The sequence below is a fragment of the Rhincodon typus genome, chromosome 16 (assembly GCF_021869965.1).
Source record: "Rhincodon typus isolate 14 chromosome 16, sRhiTyp1.1, whole genome shotgun sequence".
NCBI classification, from domain to species: domain Eukaryota; kingdom Metazoa; phylum Chordata; class Chondrichthyes; order Orectolobiformes; family Rhincodontidae; genus Rhincodon; species Rhincodon typus.
Window position 1 is genome coordinate 21931645 of NC_063347.1, and position 23528 is coordinate 21955172.

At 38.4% G+C, this 23528-nt stretch overlaps 1 protein-coding gene across 1 annotated transcript in view; it reads left to right on the top strand.

The window, feature by feature from the left end:
* The window catches only part of syn2b (synapsin IIb), a 342671-nt gene extending 319433 nt beyond the window's left edge, over positions 1-23238 (top strand). Inside the window, exons 9-12 of the mRNA XM_048606715.1 lie at positions 1838-1987; positions 4048-4114; positions 20687-20981; positions 22584-23238. Coding sequence (XP_048462672.1) covers positions 1838-1987; positions 4048-4114; positions 20687-20981; positions 22584-22719 — 648 coding nt within the window. The 3' untranslated portion in view covers positions 22720-23238. The remainder of the gene's footprint in view (positions 1-1837; positions 1988-4047; positions 4115-20686; positions 20982-22583) is intronic.
* Positions 23239-23528: the final 290 nt, after the last annotated feature.

The following is a 23528-nucleotide window of genomic DNA, read 5'->3' on the forward strand; positions in this document are numbered from 1 at the left end:
AAAATGCTCCCTAACAGCAATATGGGTATCCCTACACACCCATGGACTGCAGCGATACAAGAAGGCATCTCAACCATCTTCTCAAGGGCAACTGTTGATGAATAATGAATGCTGGCCCAGCTAAACACGCACACATCCCATGAACAAATTTGTTTTAAAATTAATTATTGTACAGTGGGGAGGCGATGGCCTAGTGGTATTATAGCTAGACTGTTAATTGACAATGTTCTGGGGACCTGGGTTTGAATCCTGCCATAGCAGATGGTGGAATTTCAATTCAATAAATATCTGGAATTAAGAATCTAATGATGACCATGAATCCATTGTCGATTGCCAGGAAAAACCCATCTGGTTCACTAATGTCCTATAGGGAAGGAAACTGCCATCCTTACCTGGTCTAGCCTACATCTGACTCCAGACCCACACCAAAGTGGTTGACTCTTATGGGCAATAAATGCTGGCCTAGCCAGCAATGCCCACGTCCCGCGAATGAATAAAGAAGAAAAAAGAAACAAAAGACACAACTAACTTACAATCCTTGAAGCTGAAAGACAATTTTTATTGAATATTTTAAGGCCTGTTAATGAAAGAATTCCAGGAGCAGAGTGACTTTTTATTGGCTTACCACTTGGGACTGAGGCTCCTCCACTGTTCCTATCTCCCTTAATAGTCTATCAGTCAAGTCCACTAACAAAGGGACCCATCTCCACTGCAGTTGCAGGATGGAATCAGGTTTAAAATGCTCTCCCCACATTAGAACTGGGAAGTATGGAAGCATTTTGAGCAGCTCTCTGCAGCCATCTCCCATGCCAGTGAAAATTGCCAAAAATGGGAACTGGGTAATCTTGGAGTGATGTCTACCCTACATTTTTTAAAGGGCTCCCACCTCATCTCATCTCAGTGAACATCTGAGTCTTCATTTCTACATTAAGGAATGCTGTTGTAGTAGTGGGAATGGCACTACCAAATGATTCTATGGATGGTATTTTGTAGAGGCGACAGGAATTTCAGCCATAGGCTGGAAAGCGGGGTGACCCCTGCACCACCTCTTTTCAAGATGGCCAGCTACATTTTTGTGCCACTCAGGCATTTAGCAGGCCATTTGCAAGCTTTCCCTGGGATCAAGGACCTCATAGGTGGAAGTTCAGCCAATCAGAGACTAAAACTCTTCAGTACTCAGTAATACCACTGGAGAGTCAGTGACTGCTGCCGCTACTACATACGGCCAGGTTCCAAGATAAGGGAAAAACCCAAACACAAATGTGAGACAGGGTGGGAGCTGCCAGGGAGGGGCGTGGTCGGCAGGAAGAGCATGGAATGGGTTTCAATTCCCTCCTACCGTCCCAATGCCGGATCTCTCAGTCAGGAACTTAGAATGATGGACACAGCTCCAGGAGCCAGCAAACAAATACTCCAGGGTTTCCTTGTTGTGCTCCTCACATGGTGACCTGCAGCCTTTCACTGGGTTAGTATCAGCAGTGGCAGAATTAGGCCAAGTGGTGGCAGGGCAGGAAGGCTGTCTATGGGCTCTTCCTCCAAATACTTAATCATATGGAGATGAGAAGGTGACATGGCCACAGTTGTGACCCTCTCGCCCTAATAAAACAATACATAACCACCTGGATTGCATACGAAAAGAGTAACACACTAAGAGGGAATGTAAACGGAAGGAGCAGTACTACAGATTCACGCTGACCTGGTGCTGCATGTAGCAAAAGTAAGCTCTCAATTAAATAATCCAACATTTGAAATAATTATATTGTTTCACTGAGGATTTGTGATAGAATGAAACAATTTATCACCAGCAAAACAGATTCACATTTATGCTCTTTTACAGGTCATGGACTGCACAATGCCATTGATTGGGGAGCACCAGGCTGAAGACAGAGAGCTTCTAACTGAATTAGTTTTAGCCAAAATGAACAAACTGATACCAAGGACACCAATTCCCTCACCTCAGAGACCTGCTGCCACACAACAACCACAGGCAAGCCAAGCAAAGAAAATATATTAATGTATCTAATGTGCTTATCTTTTATATTTAAAGTGCTAAATGTGGTGACCTATATCATTCAGGTAACATGTCAATGTTACATTGTAAGACTTCAGTAATTTTTGCATCACAGTGTGATCTAACTCCAAATTACCGCCATTATAAAGTCATCAGGTACAATATTACCTTAGTGAGACAATGGTTTAATCCTCATGGGCCCTTTGATCATTTGCTTAAAAGGTCTGGAATCTAGAAGTTGAATTTCTCATAACATTATTACAGTACGCACAGCAACAGTTAAATTTCCTGTTAGTGCCCTGGTTATGTAAAGGCTCCAGTCTTATTAGGAATGGCAATCATTGGATTGGTGGTCTACTCGAAAATTCCCCTGATTCAACACGGCTCTGCATTTCTTTTGGGGCCTTCCATCTGGCTTCCAGAAATGCGCAGCACCGTGTTCCTTCAGGAAAGCACTGAAGTGGAATAAAGCTGCCTCATGGTAAGTTTAAATGTGCAATTTCCAAATAGTAATGAATGGATGAATGACTGAATGAGTAGGATGGGTGCATGCATGCAGTCAGTGATTATGTGGGTGAGGTAATTAGTGAGTAAGTAGGTGGGTGTTGGGTGAGCTGGATAGTTATGGAAGAGGGTGAACTGAATAGGGTGGATGAGGTAACTGGGTAAGTGTATGGTGGGTGCTGAGTCAGATTGGTCAATGAGGTGGGAAGGGTTTAAGTGGATGAGGTGAGTGGGTTAGTGGAATGGTTCGGTGAGTATGTGGGTAGGTTGGTGTGATAAGTGGGTGAGTGGATAGTTGTGGGTAGTGGATGGGGTGGGTGAGTGGGATAAATTGGTTGGGAAAATGGATGGATGGATTGTGGATTGGTCAGGTCTGGTTGACTGGTCAGGTCTAGTCTGATGTATTCAGATTAGGGTGAAATAGTCAGGTCTGATTGGGTTGGGTGACTGGGCCTGGTTAACGGGGTAGAGGTGGTTGGGACTAGTCATGGGCTCTGGGGGAGGGCAGGGGCATGGAGTTGGTTATTCAAAGGGAGCACTTGAGGGTTTGGAAGGTAGCCAGAGATTCAGTGTGATTAGGACATCAGCTGTGCAGTTACCCAGGTGCCGGAATAGGTTTTACTTTGTGAATTCCTGGGTAACTGCAGGTAAGTATATCGAAACCGGCTGAAGTCTCAAACTCCAGCTCAGAGTTGGAGTTTATCATAGAAAGTCCCAGGAGTAGGGGAGTTGCCCATCTGAAGTTCAGACTTGCTGGACAATACCTGCTTGCAAAGGTTGATGCATCAGGACCTCCATAGCGTTCTGACCTGCAGTCGTACATCTGAAGAAGAGGGTGGTAAAGGCTCGAGAAATTGGAAGATTTGGCCCAAATTATCTTTCACAATGACATTCTGACCTAGGTCAGCAACATTACTCATTTCAACGAAACTATAGCATTAACATTTTAAATACTGCCAACAATTGCATCTCCTATTAATGGTCATCAGCAGCAGTATATGTCACATAAACTGTGCTGGCAACAGCATTGTAGCATTTAACTATAAGAGGCTTACCTAGGACCTACCCTGGTATAATTACGCCACCTAATATGCCATTATTGTTTCTTTGTTACAATCACCTGATAAGTCATGTGGCCCAAGATAGCCCCACTTGTTCTAATGTATGATTTAGCAGGCTTTTATGGTGATAGGGATGAGTAAGTGCATGAAAACCATGATATTCAAACCAAAATAAACTTTATACATGAGAACTACATCTGCCAAGGTGAATTGTTTACTTTTTTTTCAAATCCATGTTTTGAATAGTCATTTTGAACCTGCCACTTAATTAATTCAATGCTGTAATCACAAACAAGCCTTTCTTGTATGAAGTATTTCATTCATAATCAATAGGTGGATCGTGATCATTTTCACCAGTTCCTTTGAGAAGCCACTGGTGCCATTTAAGAACTTTTTGGAACAACACTACTGATGCAAATAGATTCCATCTAAGTACCAGACTTAATTTGGACTCCATGTTTTCTTTTATAGGGTGGAAGTTTGAAGGAGGTACAGGCACAGACAGGCTCATTTCCTCAGCAGCGACCACCACCACAAGGTTGTTTACAGTATATTCTCGACTGTAATGGCGTTGCAGTAGGACCAAAACAAGTCCAGGCTTCCTAAAAAAAGATAAAAGGATGGAAATTTTTAGCTAAAACAGAAAAGTTTTCTGGGCAATTTTTGGCAGTGTTTCAGTGCTGACCTGGACTGTGTTTTTCTATGCAGTGTCAATTGTACTGTCTTATGTTTATTTGTCAATGTTTGTGCTCGTAATTGATGGCCATGTTTTACTGTACACTTTGTGACCTTGGGACTGCAGTTTAAGCCACAGTGTTGTAAACATTACACACAACTGTGCCTACGAGAGTCCAGTGCTGCTGTACTTCATTCAATAGCTAGATATGGTGTTTCAAAGTATTTTTTGTTGTGAGGTGAATGGTTCCAGGAGTTAATCCTTTGCTTTAACCTCGTGCTACTAGTTGTTCTGCATGGGAATTAATGGAACAGGTAAAGATCATTAGAGGTTCAAATTTATTATATTCATTTATGAATAATTTCCTGGCATTTTTATTTTTCTGCTGATGAGCAGTGATTTTGTGTGTTTTAACAATTTTTAGTGTTTTAATGCTTTTTTCCGTAGTTCGTGTAATAAATACGGCAACTCAATTTGTCATCACTCTCACAATTTTGGCATTTTAGTTTAGTGAATCATTTCACTTTGGAATGGCTTACAGAAACTCTAGTCTGGAGAGTAATTTGAGCAAAGGATGACACCAGCAGCTCAAAAGAGGCATTACAAGGCAATATTAACCCTGTGAATGTTATATATTCTTGTACTTGTTTGATTAGAGACTTTATTTCTTGTGACCTCCCATTCTCTCCTACAAATTATAACAGTTTGTTGAGATATTAGTTTCTCAGATCTCGGCATCCTTCAAAATCTTGCTGAAGTGGCCAATATTCACATTTGAACCTTGTTGTTATTTATGCATGCAGCTATTTGACCACATGAAATTACCCTGTTCAAACCTACTTTTATTCTAGAGCTACATATACTCAAAATAATTTTTCCCTCACTAGCCTCAGAGCATTGATGACGATTAAAGCATCTCTACACATTGGATGCAGTCAACTAACTAAGCAAAAAGTGTGACTGATCCCTGGACATTCCTGGGATTAACACCTCCACATATTTACTGCTTTTTTCATGTTACTTCAGTGGATATTAGCAAAAGCAGCCAGAATTTAGTTTTCTGAATTTATCTAGAAAGAATTGGCAGGCTGAATCTCTTTCCCCATGCAAAAAAAAGTTTGCTGAGGGGACACCTTACATAATTTTAAATTATGTAAGGTTTTGATGGAGTTGTCAGACAGAATATTTTCTGATGTGATGAAGAGTATAGCTAGAGGTTATTATTATAAAAATATAAGAACAAGATACAGGAGGAAGTTGCATGGCTCCTCAAAGCTGCTTTGCTGTATAAGAATGTGACTGATCTGATTATGGCCTTCCACTTTCTTGCTTACTCTTCCACCTTGATAATTCTTGACTCTCTTGTAAATCTAAAACCTGACAAAGCATTAAAAACATTCAATGATATAGTCAAATGTTCAAAAATATCCAATACTCTATTACTCTATGACTCAAAAATATTCTCTTGAGTAGAGGATTAGGTTAATGACACACTCAGAAAACAAGTTCTTCCCCAACTCTGTCTTAAATTCCCCTTGTTTTAAAACTGTGCCCACCAGTCTTTATTCCCTAATGAGAGAAAACACCTCTCAGTATTTAAGCTGTGAAGGCTCTTTGGAATCTTATGTCTTTCAATAAGATCACATTCTTCTAAATCCAATGAAAGTAGTCCAAGCCTGGCTGACCTTCATAGGACAACACCTTTGTGTCAAGAATCAACTGAGTGAACCTTTTCTGAACAATCTCCAATGCAAGTATATCTCATTAACTAAAGAAACCAAAACTAATACTCAGTACTACAGGTGTGACCTCACTAATATCCTGTACATTTGCAGCAAGACTTATTGACTTTTATTCTCAATTCCCATTCCAATTAAGGCCAACAATACTTTACCTTCCTAATTACTTCTTGTTAACTATAGCTCGATTTTGTGATTTACACATAATCACTCTGTACCATAACATTCTGCAATCTCATTCTATTTAAATAATATTTGCTTGAGATTGTCAAAAGGAGATCCAAATGGGAATTTTGGAGGCACCTATTTATTAGTGAGAATGTGGAACTTGCTACTGCAGGAAGTAGTTAAACGATAGCATAGATGCATTTAAAGGGAAGTTACACAATCTATTTAAGGAGGATTACTTTGATAGATTTAGGTGTGGAAAGATAGGAAGAGATTCAAGTGGAACATAAACATTGGCACAGTCTATTTGGGCTGAATGGATTGTTTTCTATGTTGTCTATACTATATTATCCTTTACAATTCTCCATCAATGAGTCAATAAACTTAATGACTGTCAGGCTTTTAGGTTCAGATATAACTTACTAAGAAACTACATTATGTATTATCAATTACATTATCAATTGGCCTGTACTTAGAACAGTTGAATGTGGAACGTTAACACATAATTGGGCAGATGAAGTGTGCAATTTGTGAAAAAAATTAGGAGAAGTCACTAAGTCAAAATATGCTCGAATCTTGTACAGAGTCAACAATACTATGGAGCATTCTAGCTTCTGTCTGTACCACTGGTTACAGAATAGATTTCTCAACTAATATTGTATCTATTAACAGAACTTGACACGTAAAATTAGAGTCATTGAAGCTTTAGTCATTTGATGTTCTGATCCCAACTAAATGTTGAGTTAAAACTTCTATTTTAATTAGGTATAATTAATGTTGGCAGGTGTGCCCTAGTATTTTAGTAACAGGACTTACTGTGACACATTAAAAAAAAATTATGGGCCACAATGTCTTATATTCCCCACAGAATTTTGAAACCCAAAAGCATCTTGATCTGAAACTAAATAAATCCTGAAGAAATCAGAGTGGTTTGTTCACAAATAATTTTTTTAAGGTCAAATAAAGTTTTGTTCCTCATCGGTCAAGTTAAAGTGAATACATTAACATGACAAACTTGAATATCTTTGGCTTTCAAACATCAACAAGATACGCAGAATGGCAATTCCCAGAAGTTGGCACTTGTGAAAACACAACTGATTTCATGTGCATTCATTCCCTAGAGCAGCACTTTCAGATCACTTGACTGGATCCACAATGCACAAGGACTGAGCAAACTTCATACAATCCAAACACATTGGAGCCAGACAAGTGCCGCAAATTAGCTTGTTTTTGTACCAAAAAATTTGCAGATTCCTCAAGAAATATCTGCAAATTCCAAACATTTATATTTTAAAAAATCAGCATCCAACCTAACATGCTGAAAATCAAAACTTGTTGAACACAGACAATCCAAGTCTCCTCACAGACAGCAAAAATCAAATTATTCTATTACCCTCAAACAACCCAAGCACTCATGTGATATGCTATAATTCCTACCCTTTCAAAAATCTAAACCCCTGTACAATAAAAGTCCAATCTCAATAAATCAAAAATCCATCCTACATACATGAAAACTGCAATCCCCTCCACAAAAATCCACCCTTCAAACAGTAAAATATTAGCATAATATGGCATTAAACATCCAAATCTCACATTAAAATTTTAACATGAACACTGCATGTTTTTCACTTTGTTTCCTTCATTGTCTTCTACTCCTTAACCAACTCCATCCCATTACTGCCTTTTACCACCTTTGGTGAACTGTCTAATACCACCAATACTGCCTTCGCAGATGGAAAATCAAGGTTTAAAACACAGTGATACTGGTTCTACAAGTCCTACATTTTGAAGTTTACAAGACTGGTTGGATCAGTTTGTTTCATTCACCAGTTTTACTGTTTATCATTCTAGGTTGCCACTCCCACTGCAATCACTGCCCTCCATACTTAAATGCACCAATCACCAATGTATCATCAATGTCCACTGCTACCTGGGAAACTTCTGTAAATTGCACAATTGAACATCTCAGTGTCTAAACTACTTGGGTCCAAAAACAGATAATGTTATGTTCATCACAATGTAGAGCATCACATACTGAGGGCTCCTACTGGAGTTGTGAGATGGGAGGAAAATACACATTTAAATTGGTGGAACATGACATTGGCATAATCAGTAAGTGATATTCAAATCCAGCATGTAGCCTGTGCTACACTATAAGTGTATTATAAATTTTCCTACACTTGCTTTGACAAATGCACAACAGTCCACAGGTTTCAGACCACGTAAGTAAAAAATCTACTGGCATTTCTCCTATCCTGTAGGACTATGTAGCATGTCTGCAAGAAGTGAGAGTTTCCAAATTTATAACTGCAAAGCTCATCTACTAAAGAAATATCCTGGAAAACAGGGTTAAAATGTGCTTCCAATTTTACAGGCTTGAATAGACAGATATGTTCCATTTGTTTTCAAACTCAATTTCAGTGTTTTGTAGAAATTAAATAGGGAAAATTAACCAAAAGGTCAGTCTTCTTTATATTCAAACCACCCCCGCCAAAGAAAACAAAATCAGTTGATCCATTATTTTCTTAATCAATATTGTATTTACATTCTTGTTTACAAGGACAAATGAAGGGATTACTGAACATCATAGAGAAAAATAAAACATGACTTTTCAATCTTGTATTGGCTTATACCATAGCTGTTTCAATATTTTCTGAGAAGAATGGCCATCATTCCCGCAATAAAGTATTTTACTTTATTTTAATATAGCAGGTGCTACAAACAAATCTGATTTAAAGGAATACATTTTCAGCCCCCACTGAACCAAGAGTGGCGGTGGGCTGCCGGGCCTCCCAAGCCCATCCTAACTCTGGGCCATTTTCCTGGAGGTGGGCTAGAGGAATTCAGGGCTTGCCCTCTGCATGCAATGGGAAGCTAACTGTTCCAATTAAAGGAATGTAAGGGAGGCATCATGGACTTAAAAAGGCTCTTCCTGACAGTGGGGTCTTGCTGCAAAGGCCATTTTTAATTTAAATTTTAAGAAGTTGGAGAGTGGGCCCTTACATTTTGAAGCTTCCTCTTCCTCACTTGTGATTGACTGTTCATCTTTGACAGCCTACTTGCCATCCTTAATTGGACGGTGAGCCCATTTTCCGATCATCAATTGATCACTTTATGGAAGATCAGATGACTGTTTTCCATACCGTTTGGGCTTTCAACCCCCATTTAAGACTGACTGTGGATTCAGAAGCAGGGAAAATATTGCCCAAACTGTCATTTTTGTTCTCTACAAGTATCCACAGTGCCTCTGCTATTAAATTATAATCAATAATTTCATGCATTTCTATAAAAGAGCCAAACAATCCAATAGGACTGGAGAAATGATAACAGTTTGTTATCCTTTCTTGTTTGTACCTGTGTATGGGTTATAATCTCCATAGGCCAAGAACCTAATAACCTCGAAGACTAAAGCAGATGAAATATTTGTGTTTTTCAAATGTTCACTTTTGTAAAATTTGTTTGTTCTACACCATGTTGATATAAGAATTATTGTGCTGTTTTCGAAAAGCTGTGATAATTCTTTGAAACCTTCGTGTTCATTAGCTAATCTGGATTTCCTTGCTCACTTAGTTTGTCCATTCATGCACCCAGATATTTATGAAAAGTTTCTTAAGGCTCTTTTAATAAGGCCTTACAAGTAGAAAGTTGAATGGAGGGAAGAGTAGTTTTCAAAAGCTACATGAGCCTCTTATAGGCTATTTTATTATTGAGTGTAAGAGTACAAACAGTCCATTAATATTTCCTGCCAGTTATGCCCCATTTATGCATGTCTGTATTTTCATAACAGTTTATATACAGAGGAAATTACCTGTCTTGTGACTTCAAATGGCCCAAAATTTGCTGTCAGAATAATGGCAATGTTAATAGTACTCAGTATCATGTATACAGAAATGTCACAGCAATGTGAGTTGAGGACAGATGCAGGATTAAACAAGAAAATGAAAACGTTGCTGTTAAACATTCAATTAAATTTCTGATGTAAGCTTTGCGAAAATGGCACCTTTTTGTTTGGCTCCACCCTCAAATGCAGTGACCACACGAAGCTGCAGTTTTTGCATGGTAGATACAAGGTAAGTTTACCACAGGAAGTTAAGTCAAGTTATTTCAAGTCTTAAGTACATATTTTACTGATAAATACAGTCTACTTCTCTGGCAATGAAATTAACTTATTATATGTGTAGAGCTTAATTTCCTTAGGTTTTTGTTGTTGTTGGAAATACTTCAAAAATTAACATTTTTATTTTGTCTTTTTTTCTTTCTCTTCAATTGTTTTTTGTTCCCTTCGTATTTCTTTTTGCACCTAATTTGACATTGAATTCACTATTCTAAATTATACTTATTTCTTAATCCTTACATTGTTCATTTTAAACCGCTTATTGCTTATTGCGAATCTGCTTATTGGTTAAGCAGATTCACAGTTGCTTGTCTTGCCCAATTAATTCCCATCTTATTGTTCGTATTTCATATTTACAGCAACGTAAGGGACAAAATATCATCAAAACTAAATAACAAGGCCAAGTCTAAAACAATGGGTGCTATTCATTGTCATGTCACAGCAGATTTTGAGCCATTATTGTTAAAATTAAAAAATGCAGGGGTATGCATGCAATTTGCTAATATGTGCTCCAAACGTGTAGGGCTACTTGCCAGGAGCATATATTCCCAAAATGCCTTGAAATGAGTAGACAAAAATTGTCATATTGTGCTGGTGTGTGGCTGAGGAATACCCTGATATTGTTGAAAGTTTGGAAAAAGGTATCTTGCCCACTGCTAAAACCTAAATAGGTGTGCTTCTGAAGTCATGTTGTAATCATTTGCATGTAATTCTGCAGTTGTCCTAATCATATGAAGTAGATATGGTTGACCTTGTGCATTGCTTTAGGAGAGACATTTGTTGAGATAAAGTACAGTGTTATGGCTGAAAGAAACAAAAATGGCTTAATATTTTAATTCCTGGAGGACACTGAATTGCACAGCCAGAAATAAACATTCCTAAAAGTGCATTTGGATTTGCATGCAAGCATGCTATATGCAAAGTTTAATGTTACAGTTGAGGTCATAACAAAATGTGTTCAGTTGTTTGTAAAAGTCTCTTACTTTTTATTATAATTGTATTTGGTTTAAAAAATGCTCAGGTTTTACTGCAGTATTTTACATAATGTGGCTACACACTTGTACAGCTTTATGTGCAATAAAAACACAAAAGGTAGACGGGTCTTTATGATATAATTTTTACACACATACCTATAAAACACAAAAATATATACTGAAGTACATTTACATACAATGTTTTCTACACCATCAGTTCTCACAAGAAATGCATTAAAGGAAACAGTTATGTACAAATTGAAACGATAAGTAGCACAGGAAAGTGAGTTTAATTATGTATTAAAATGTAAAAGTATCAGCAGCATTCATGACATTTTAAACATTAACTATTATCTAATGTGGCATTCCTTGTCCTTACTAATACAGTAATCAATGACAGTTAGTTATAAACTATAAATACTGAATGAACACCCCTGTATGAGTTTGATTCAAATATTACAACCACTGCTTATCCCTAAATAGGCAGTTCCTTCTCTGAGTAAGTTTGTAAAACAAAGCAATTTTAAGATGTACACATGTTTACTGAGATCAGTATTCAAGAGTTGTCTCTTTTTATTATTAATAAAATAAGTATTAACTGAGCAACAAAAATCTTTGGACTTGTTAAATTAGAATTAATTTATTTTAAGCATACAGGCCTGGTAGTGACCCTGCCTGGGTTCAAGTTTCAGCTATTCCATAGGTGTGCAATAACATCTCTGAGCAGTTAGATTAGAAAGCATTACCCATGTATCCGTTATTGTATTTTAATGTATCTTGATATATTGGAGAATGATGCAAGGCTTTTGGCACTGTTAATTTTTGCTGTCAACATCATTGTGATGCTGTGTTCAATTGTCAGTAAATCAAATTCCCTGTTGAAACACTCAATCAAAATTGTTTGATTCAAAACTAATTGACATTTGAATGTAATGAAAAATGTACTGTTTAAAAGTCAATCAGGATTCCTTTTTGAAGCAATCTATTTTACAAAACTTGTACTGTACTTTATAACAATGGGATATTGTGAAATTATCTAAATCCAGCACTTGCTTATGCATTGTAAATGTAATCTGAGATTTTTGTATAGCTGCATTGGCCATTTTAAAAATTATTACTGGAATTTTAAGAAACAAATTTAGGATACACGTTGATGCAATAATGATTACCAATGTGGCAAGTAATCAATTTCAACCACTATTAGTGAGAGTAATCAAAGTGAGGTCAATCACATCTCACAGGGAGAGGTGGTACATTAGAGGGTGAGTTGCATTGAATCCCTCCCAGAGATCTTCACAATTTTTTAAAGAATTACAAAGGCCTTACAACTAGAAAGTTGTCAATCCTCTGAATAGTCCATGTAATAAAAAAAAATCAGGAGAGAGCAAAATTACTTAACAAATGGAGAATTGTAAATAAATGCTTATTAGTAGTATTTAGAAAGATGACCAAGATTTCTCCCTCTATCCAAAATCAAACAGAACTATATCATAGACCAAATATATCCACCTTCAAGTATGCTGTTCTAGCATTACGAGTTGGCTGTTTACAACCAAGCTGGGTGGCTCAAATCAGGAAATGTCAGACCCTGAATACCTGGTTTGGTTGAAGGATCCTGTTAGATACAGTGTTCATACCAGGGAGGTGGACTTGGGATAGAATTAAGCTCTGTTACTGTGAAAGCAGACCGTATGTGGCCCACCAAGCCTGGCAAGTGCTGAGTTGGGCTGGTATTGAGCCAAGTATTCTTGACCCTCATCTCAGTTGACTTAAAAGCTGTAACTCCTTCTAGCCCTCGCTTCTAACTCATAATTCGTCATCCACCCTCTTGGCCTCCTTCATTAGACTCATGCCCTGTCTCTGCTACCTGACACCCACACACCATCTTTACACACACGAGCCCAGTAGCCACTATGGGCAGACAACAATAGCTATGTGGTATTGAAAAACAACATCTATCATTCTAATAGAGCTCTCCCTCATACATACTCAAAACTGACAAACAAACTTCTATTTATTCAACACATTTGACTATTTTTAGTCCCCTCAAGAATGCAATCTGTTATAAAAACAAAGTTCTATTCAGTAACCACATTAAAGACAGCTAATCCTTTGATAATATCTTTAAACTTTCGATCAAAATGTAAACTCAGCTCCATGCTACGATTAAAAAAAAAATCTAGCTTTTAAAATTCATCTAAACTTTCAGAATGACCTCAGCTGTAATAGCAGTCATTGGTAAATGTCAAAAAAGAATGCTATTGAAGCCTCAGGAACTGACAGCAATGGTGTTTTCTAACCGACACACCCAATGGCCTGACAATCAAAGCAATCCAGCAGAGGATCTTCTAACTTTAATTGAAAGCTTCAGGTTGTGTTTTTTTCTTGTATTTAAAGAGCTGGGGGTTTAAAGGACTTCAGGTTGTTACAAACTTGAATTTAGCTAATTCCAGACAGTGGAGAAGAATTCTAATTCTTATCAGCTGAAGAATTCTGGCACAAGCTATGCATGTTTCCTTTGAGTTTCTGTTTTAACTGAATGCCAGCTGATGGCTGGCATTTAAAGTTAACAGATCACCCTTGTGATCATGTAGAGTGAGAAACAAAGACCACAGGACACAGTACAGTGCAATAAAGAGAGAGAGACCTGTGACACAAAAGGTGACAGAACCCTGGAGGAGAAAACTACTGGAAGAAGAGCAGAAGAGGAGGTCCTATATGAAAAAAAGTACTGTATCAGCAGTTTCTGTGCAGCTAGGGCTCATAGAAATCTTTAAAGCCCATCAGGTGGAGCTAAGATTTGAAATGAGGGCTCCAAGGAAGCCTGGCTAACCATCCACTCTAGTTGAGACTGAGAAGATGTCATCAAGTGGTGCAAATGTTTCAGGAGATCACTGACTGTTGCTGACCACAGGGGCAAAAGTCACACTTTTAAACAGTAGGGTGCTTTTCTAGTGGGTAAAACACAGGGATTGTGGCTATAAGTCAGTACTGGAGCAAAACCTTGAGAATCCATGAGTATACGCTCTAAGGACAAGAGATTTCAACCACTGGGTGGTCACACTCATTGTATTCTTGTGGCTTGTGAGGGCAATTCAGTGGCAGGACCTTTTGAAGGAAACGGTTGAAATCCTTCATAAGGAAGACAAGGTATTTGCAATATTTTGTGACTCACGTTGAATACTGATGTCTGGATGGGTTGCTGAAAAACCATCTAACCTTTCTTGGTTGCATCTGCCATTGGATGTACAGTGTGGTGTTTTACCATATCTTGCTTATTAATCCATATTTATATCATGTTAAATCCACATTTTAGATTACTAACTACATATTGACCTGTATCGTTCCACAACATGGATAATGAGGAGTTAAAACAAAAACTGAAAGAACTGCTGATGCTGTAAATCAGAAACAAAAACAGAAATTACTGGAAAAGCTCAGCAGGTCTGGTAGCATCTGTGGTGAGAAATCAGAGTTTTACTTTTTGGGTTGAGTGACCCTTCCTGAGAACTGGAACGAGTCTGTCAGGAAATTATTGTAAGATTCTCAAAGTCCATAACCGTAAGATGAGAATCTCACTAGTGAGCAATGAGGGACCCATTTGCATTCATTAGCATCACATTATTATCTATTCTCACCTAATTTATATGCAATTTGCTAGTTTGCACGTGGCAGAGAGAACTAGACAGCAACAGTTCCCAAAATGAAAGTCAAAGTGGGTTTCCAGTGTCTTCAGCTCACTACCTGTTCCTGCAGGCTTCCATCTCAGACAGAAGACCCTAACATCTCAGGACACATTTCATGGGGAGTGACCATCTGTACCTCCATTCCCATCCATGAGGATTAACATCAGACATGCACAGGCCTCACATTGTCATCATGGCACATCTCCAACTCACTTATCATTTTAATGCTGCACCTTTAGAGAGCATCAACACCTTTCATTGTAGCACTGCTGCCAAGTCACTTTGCACAAAGGGTCAGGCATCCTTTTCATGCATCTGATCAGGGTGCAGCTTTAGAGCAGCTTACCTGCTATCTTCATGCTTACTCAGTCTCCTCCAGAGGTCACAACATCACAGATGCGGGTCTTCAGCAAATTTGATTCACTGCATGTGATACAAAAAAATGCTTGGAGGTACTGGATGCTGAAAAGGCTGACAATCTTCTGGAGATAGTACTGAAGACTTGTGCTCTAGAACTTGTTGTACACATTCAAAGGTGCTCCTGTATGGCTACAACACTAGCATCTACCCAACAACGTGGAAAATTTGCCAGGTATGTTCTGTACACGAAAAGTAGGACAAATCCAACCTGACCAACTATTAACCCATCAATCTTACTCTCAGTCATCAATAAGTTGATGTAAGGTATTATCATCAGTACTGTCAAGCAGCATTTACTCAGCACTAGCCTGATCATTGATGCCCAGTTTGGGTTCCACCAGGGGGTGACCTCATTAAAGCTGTAGTTCACACGTGGTTAAAACAGCTGAATTCCAGAGGTGAGGTGAAAGTGACTGCCCCTCTACATCGCAGCTGAATTTGACCGGGTATGGCATCAAGGAGCCCCAGCAAAACTGGCGTCAACAGGAATTGGGGGAAAACTTCTGGCTGAAGTCATACCTGGCACAAAGGAAGATGGTTGTGGTTGTTGGGACTCATGACACCTCTGCAACTGTCCCTCAGGTTAGTGTCCCAGGCCCAAACATTTTCAGCTACTTCGTCAACAACTTTCCCTCCATTATAAGGTCAGCAATATTCACCAATAATTACACAATGTTCAGCTCCATTCACAACTTCTCAGATCCTGAAGCAGTCCATGTTCAGATGCAACGAGATCTGGATAATACCCAGGCTTGGAATGAAATGCAGCAAGTAACAGAAGCCACACAAATGACAGGAATTTACCATCTCCAGTAAGAGACGATCTAACCACCATTCCTTGACATTCAATGGTATTACAATTACTTAATCCCCCACTATTAACATCCTAGGGATTACCATTGACCAGAAACTGAATTGGCCTAGCCATATAAATATAGTGGTTACAAAAGCACATCAGAGGTAGGAATACTGCAGCAAGTAATTCACCTCCTGACTCCCCAAAGTCTTTTGACTACCTACTAGCCTCAAGGCAGGAATGCGATGGCACACTCCCCACTTGCCTGGATGGGTGCAGCTCCAATGATACTGAAGAAGCTTAACATTATCCAGGAAAAAGCAGCCCACTTGATTGGCACCACATCTACAGACTTCCACTCCCTCCACCATCGACATTCAACAGCGGCAGTGTGTACTATTTACAAGATGCACTGTGGAAATTCACCAACGCTGCTTAGCCAACACCTGCCAAACCCACAACCACTTCCATCTAGAAGGACAAGGGCAGCAGACATGTGGGAATGTCACGAACTGTAAGATCCTATCCAAACCACCCAACTTTCTGACATGGAAATATATCACCATTCCTGCGGTATTGTTGGGTCAAAATCATGGATTTCCCTTCCTAACAGCATTACGGATCTACCTCGAGCATGAGATTGCAGCCGTTAAAAAAGGCAGCTTACCACCACCTTCTCGAGGACAACTAAGGATGGGCAACAAATGTTGGCTCAGCTAGTGACACACACATTCCATGAATTTTTTTTAAACTCATTTTACACCTACTTGCATGCCCACAGCATCTCTGCATTTGTTTTTCTTCCTGCTTTTCCACTTATTCAAAACTTATAGGCTTACAGGCATTCTGTCTTCTAGCACAGACACAAAGCTCAGCAGCTCGCCATGACTGTTTGCAGTGATCAGTCAAGAAAGTGGAAATGTTGCGGCATTGCACCATGCTATATCAATGTCACACACAAAGCATCAGCCAGCAGCTTACATGGCAAACTCACTACATGTGCTTAGCCAAAAGGCTATGTCTCAAAGTCTAAGGGAAGTAATCCTCAATCAAGCGAAGGTGGACTCTCGTCAATCAGGGTGTGTCTCAACAATCAGTCAAGGGCAGCACCAATCTCAGTCCAGGAGCTTGGACACAGCCAGTCAGCCAATGGGGTGACTTGGTTCAGGGAGTCAGCCAGGATCAATCTCACAGGTTCAGTGCAACCTGTCAGGGGATTGCAGTAAGTCAATTGAAGAGTTGATGAGAGATTGGTCAGGTCTGATCACTCATCAGTCAGGGGTGCCCTTCCAGTGGGTCAGGAGGATTGACCATAGTCAGCTTTGGGGTCTGTTCACTGAAAGTCAAGGTGAATTATTAAGTTACTGATATATATTCTGTGGTAGGGAAGGTGGGGAAATCAATTGTGGGATTGGAGGGAACATGCTAGGATACACAGGGGACAATAATTGTGACAGAGGGCAGCTCAATATTTAAATTGGGAGACAATCATACATTGGAAGACATAGGTTACTGCAGGAAGGATTAATTGATGGCCTCCATACCCCTGCCTTCAATGGGGTGACAATACATCATGATGGTTGCCATGACCAGGCTCTAGATCCAGGGCTCAGAGGGTAACATTGGGAAATGAAAACATAAGCATGAGTTGAGTGAGAACATGTGCAAGCTCAGAATTGGTGAAGTTGACAGGGAGTGCAAAGAACAAAGAAAGAAATATGGAGGTTAGGGTTCCCCAGATTACTAGGCTGAGCCTATGACGGACTCTGTAAAGTGCAACCTGTGTTGTCTTCCACCCTCAACCTAATTAGAAACACACAATAGAAATGAAAAGTTGCTGTGAACACCTGGAATTGATGGAGTAAGTGTCTTTTTCTGTTTGAACTTGCAGGCTCTACTTGTGAGCAACATGAAATGCATCAAGGGTATTCATCTGGGCACTTACACAGTACTGGCTTAAGATATTTCTAATCATACGGTTCGATTTGCAAAATGTATGCAGTAACCAAATATGTGGGATACAAATCCTGGCCATAAGCAATCTTGGCCATATCACTGGTCATTACACGTGATCATAGTCATTTCTGTGAAGCAAAAACAAACACTTTGCTTATTTCTTCTCTGCTTTTCTTGTTGTTGAATAGAAGTCAATTTTTTCAACAGTTTGAAGGCTCCCACATTGAACAATAAGATATTATGCTATGCTGGGCATTGGCAAAAGATTAGCAGTCTCTCCATCAGGGTTCCAACATGATATGGCACCAAGGATGGGTAGCCTGTGGAGGTTAATTCTCATAGCTGGAGTTATAATGGCACTTTATCAGACAGCTGGTGATATAAAGTAGCAATACACTTACAAATATGATCTTCTATGGCCGTTGAGAAGTCACCTGTGTGCCCTCAGAAATTGTTCTTTTTCATTTCCCTCCCATTACATATACTGTGAAGAGCCATTTGTGGCTGCCTGAAATTGACCTAGTGTACAGCTGGGCTTTAAATATGGCACTGGTGTCAAAATGCCTGGAAGCTTCAAACCGTGGCAAGCACGCACAGCACCATAGAGCCATGGCCCATATAAGATGAGCAATGGAGAATGTGTGAGGCACCTCACCAGAACCAACTGAGAGAAACCCACCATGAAACTCCCCGAAATTTATACTTAGCTGAATTTTGCTAAATGTTTTGCTAAAATTCAGCCCACTGTACATTGTTTTACGTTCTTGACTTTGAATAGTAAAGTTAACTTTGTTTGTTTAAAAACCATAGAACCTTGTGGCTTTCTTCTCTTTGTAAGAATCCGGGATTTCAAATTTTGTCTACTTTCATACAAAAGTTATGAGCTTGTAACCAGATCATACCCAAACTTGGAGGGCTTTTGGATTGTAACAAAGTCATGAAGCTCAAACAGATCTTTCCACCTATCAAAAACCTTTGCATCTACTTCATAAATATGGGATTCCCACACTATGGGTTTAGAGCCTTGAATTTAGCACTAATTTCAAATGACCTGAGTTCATGATTCCTACACCTGTGACTCACACCTTCCCCCTTCCTCCATTGACAAAACTGAGATCCTGCAGAAATAGGGTGGGACTTCAGGATTGGACCCATCCACCATTTTCCAAGGCCTCTAAAGTCAGCCTGACAACACAGTGATCAGCCCTAAACTTCAAATATTCAATGTTTGCACGTCAATTAATTAATCAATTATGCACTATTTTTCAGTGACTCTACATGCATAAATACCCATGACATTTCTCTATCCTAAATTACATGAAATCACAATTTTATGTTGAAGTTTTAACATCTATTCAGCCGATGTTTTCCCCATTTGGAATTATCAAAAGACTACTTGACAGTAATTAGCATATTAACAAATTTCTAACTTCCCACCAAAGTTTAATGCAGGCAAGAATTTTTTTAAATTTATTCATGGGATGAGGCTGTCACTGCTAGGCAGCATTTATTGCCCATCCCTAATTGCCCAGAGGGCAGGTATGAGTCAACCACATTGCTTTGGGTCTGGAGTCACATGTAGGCCAGACCAGGTAGGCATAGCAGTTTCCTTCCCCAAAGGATATTAGTGATGGATTTTTCCCCAACAATTGACGATAGATTCACGGTCATTAATAGACTCTTAATTCCAAATATTTTATTGACTTCAAATACCGCCATCTGCCATGGTGGGATTCAAACCCAGGTCCCCAGAATGTTATCTGGGTCTCTGGATTAACAGTCCAACGATAGTACCACTAGGCCATTGCCTCCCCTGAAAACATGAATGATAAACTTCCAAAAATGTTTTTCCAATTTATGGTATTTTATTAGTTATTAATCTGTGACCTACCAATATTATATGAGTGTAACACAAAATTTCTCTTGATTCCTTAAAATATTTTTAATCTTTGTGGAAAAATATATTGATCTTGACAGTTAAGGAGCGAATGAACCCTATGTTTAATTGACTTGTTACATTAAGGAGATAGAATTTAAATTTTAGAATAAGAAAGTCAGTAAAATAGTCCAACAGCAAACTTGTCACCAACTGGTGACTTTTGTGAATAGAGTCAACATAGCTTTCCTTAAGTTTTGTAACTTTTCTGCTCAGTTTTCTTGTGGCACTTAACAGATTGCTTATTGTAATCTTGTATTTTTTTGCTTTCTTTGGATTTTTTTATTGTTTTTGCTTTCAGCGACCTAGTATGCTATCTCCATGGATTGTTTTCTTTTAACTTAAAGTACTCTCGCTCCTATGTTAAACTACTTGAACACTGATCTTGCCTTCAGAAACAAATTTGTATTTTATTAGTGAGAAATGTCTGAGTCATTGCTTGCAATTATGACTTTAAGCTTAAATGTAACCATTGACCTAAAACATTTAAAGGATTGAACTTCACAAAATGTCACACCTTGGAATATCATTAGGCACATGTAAATAACGCCCTTTAGTTTTATAGTAAGTAAGTGCTGGATTTCAAAGTTTTTGAGGAATTTCTATAAATATAACATTATATAGTATTTCTTGTGCTGAACATAGGGGGCCCAACACAACCCCAAGGACCACATCCACAAAGCCAAGGCCTACTGCCACAACATCATGCTTCTCCTGAGGGGCCACGTCCACAAGGAGGTCCGCGTCCTACTGGCCCCCCAACTCAACAACAAAGGCTACCAAGCCAAGCAATGCAACAACCACGGACTACTTTGCAATCCCAGCGACCACAAGGCCAACCACTGAAGGGGCAACCTGAGCAGAAGATGCAAGCACAGCCTGCACTCAAATCCCAGCCAACAACCCCTCAACAACAGCCACAGCCTCATCCTCAGTTAAAGTAAGATATTGTTAATTTTAGCTTTTATTTTTGAAACTTTCAAATGTTAGACAACAAACATTGGTAATCCAACAAAAAAAAAGTAGGATTTGGCTACTAGTTCAAATTCAGAGCTTCAAATTATTAAATTGGATACAAAATAAGCAAGCAAGGAGTGTTGCTTCCCTTCCTTAAGATCTGAAATGATTGAAAGTGCAATATGAAACTCAAGGTGTTCCATTCAACAGGATGTGAGACTGTTCATCCCACTTCTTCCCTCTTCTCCATCCTATCTCTTCCTTTTATGCCTTACGTCAAACCATATCTTTACCAGCTGGTAAGTTTCCACCAACTATTTTCACTTCATTTTTATTTCTGATATTCTCGGTTCCCCACTTTCTCTCCCATTCCCTTTAGCGTTTCCCCCTTTCTCATCCCCTTTACCACTTATATTTGCACACATCTCTTCCCTATCTTCATACACCCCCTCTCCTCCTCCTGTTCAGTTCTCCCTTTTGGTTTAGTCATGATTTTATTGTTTTCATTCTTTGTTCTGAATTGTATGTTATCTCCTACACAGCAAGCCAGTTAAAAGGTTGTGCACTACAAGTAAAAGGCAGTTTAAAAGAAATGAACTGAAAGTACCTGGGTATCTGGGTTCCTAAATCAAGGCACCAGTTGTACCAGATTTAATCAACAGTATGCACAAAATTACTATGAAAACATGAAGTTCTGGAAATACCTAGCAAGTGAGACAATATCAAAGGTGAAAGGAACTGAGTTGCAAATTTAAAAAGCTTTCTAGTTCTTTTGATTGGATCCGAATTCAATTTCATCAACTGTTCATAATGATACCACCTCCAAGAAAATTCTGCCAGGCCATGAATTATAAAATCATAATTCAAGATAACTCATGTGGTTGCTCAGATACTGCAGATGCAGGGTCACTTACTCTTTCAAACCAACTTACTATTTTCCCCATTGCCCACACTGATTTGGTACAGTGCCCAGTGTCACCATTACTTGCACTGAGTGCACAAGAGACAAGTTTGTTCAGGCAGGACTCCTGATAAATTTTATAATTTTTTTCCTGATGCAACCAACGATGGGCACAACTTAATTCACAGTCCTTTTGGCTGGTAATTTTAGAAATTAACATCCCTTCTCTTAAATCATTGTTTTGGCAAAATCCAGTGTGTCATAAAACTACGTTGATCTCCATATTTTGTTTATGATATGTCAATTTGGCTTCATGTAAATTAGATCTTGTGAGCTATAAGCAGCTATATAGACAGATATTAGAAATATATTCCATTTTTTAAAAATCTCAAACTGTAAATTTCTTGAATTAAGCTTATTTTCCTTAAAATCAGCATCAACAGAAAAGTTACCATTTTTCAGACTGTTCAGAAAATGTATCAATATTAATTTATTGTTATTCAACAAGTGTCATAGATTGATTAGGGCATATTTTATAGTGCTTATAGAACAAAGATAAGACATAAATTGAGATGTTATCACTTTCAAGATGGAGATGACTTTCTAAGAATAAAATTAGATGGTTTATTGAAAATCTAATATCTTCCATTTATGTAAAAAAAAATGTTTCTTTTTGGTTTTCAGCAAATCACAGTCTTTGACCAATGCATTCAACATTACGGAATCATCATTATTTCGATCAAATTTGAATGAGGATGAAGCTAAAGCTGAAACAATTCGTAATTTGAGGAAGTCCTTTGCCAGCTTATTTTCCGATTAGAAGAAATTGAATGGCTTGAAGTGTTGGTTTACCCCATGTCAATGTTCCACCAAGCTGTAGAGTGCTACTTTCAGTGATAGTAGACAAATTTGTTTTGTTGCCCTAGAGTTGATGCCTTCTATAATGCATTTGCAGATGCTAGTGTGGTATGCACATAATAAGATGTGGTTTAATGAGTTATTTTAGGTCAGTTAGATGCAACAAGACTCTGGTAAACTTAAAACAGATAATACTCTATTTAAGTCAGAACTAGTGCAATATTTGAGTGGTTTCAACAGGGGAAAGAAATTAATCTTTAGCATATTCACTGTGATGTTGTGGTATGTGCACAGAGATGCCTTATAGTGAATGTATTATTTCTATATTTTATCCATAAGGAATTGTGACAATAGGGTACTCAATTAAACTGTGCTTCTTTCTGTTGACAGAATACAATATTAATTAACAAACTGCTTTTGTGATTAACTAGACTATGCTGTAATAAGTTTGACTCAGTACATGTGTTGTGGCCAATCTACAAATTACTTTTGAATTGATCAAAAGTAACAAAAAAAAACCCATCAGTATTAACTGTGAATTGATTGAAATCACTTTGTAATATTAGGAATGAATAAACATTGCATTCCTTAACATTTGCACTTCTAAAAACTGCTTTCTTCTTAAATGTAACTTATAAAAGTAATTGCAGTTGTAGAATAATTTCCTATAGATATCAATGTAATTTAAAGTCTGTTATCTTAGTGTGTCATAAAATCTAATATGTAGTAAGTTGTTATTGTTAATATATTTTAGTCTTTTGCTTGCTTTTC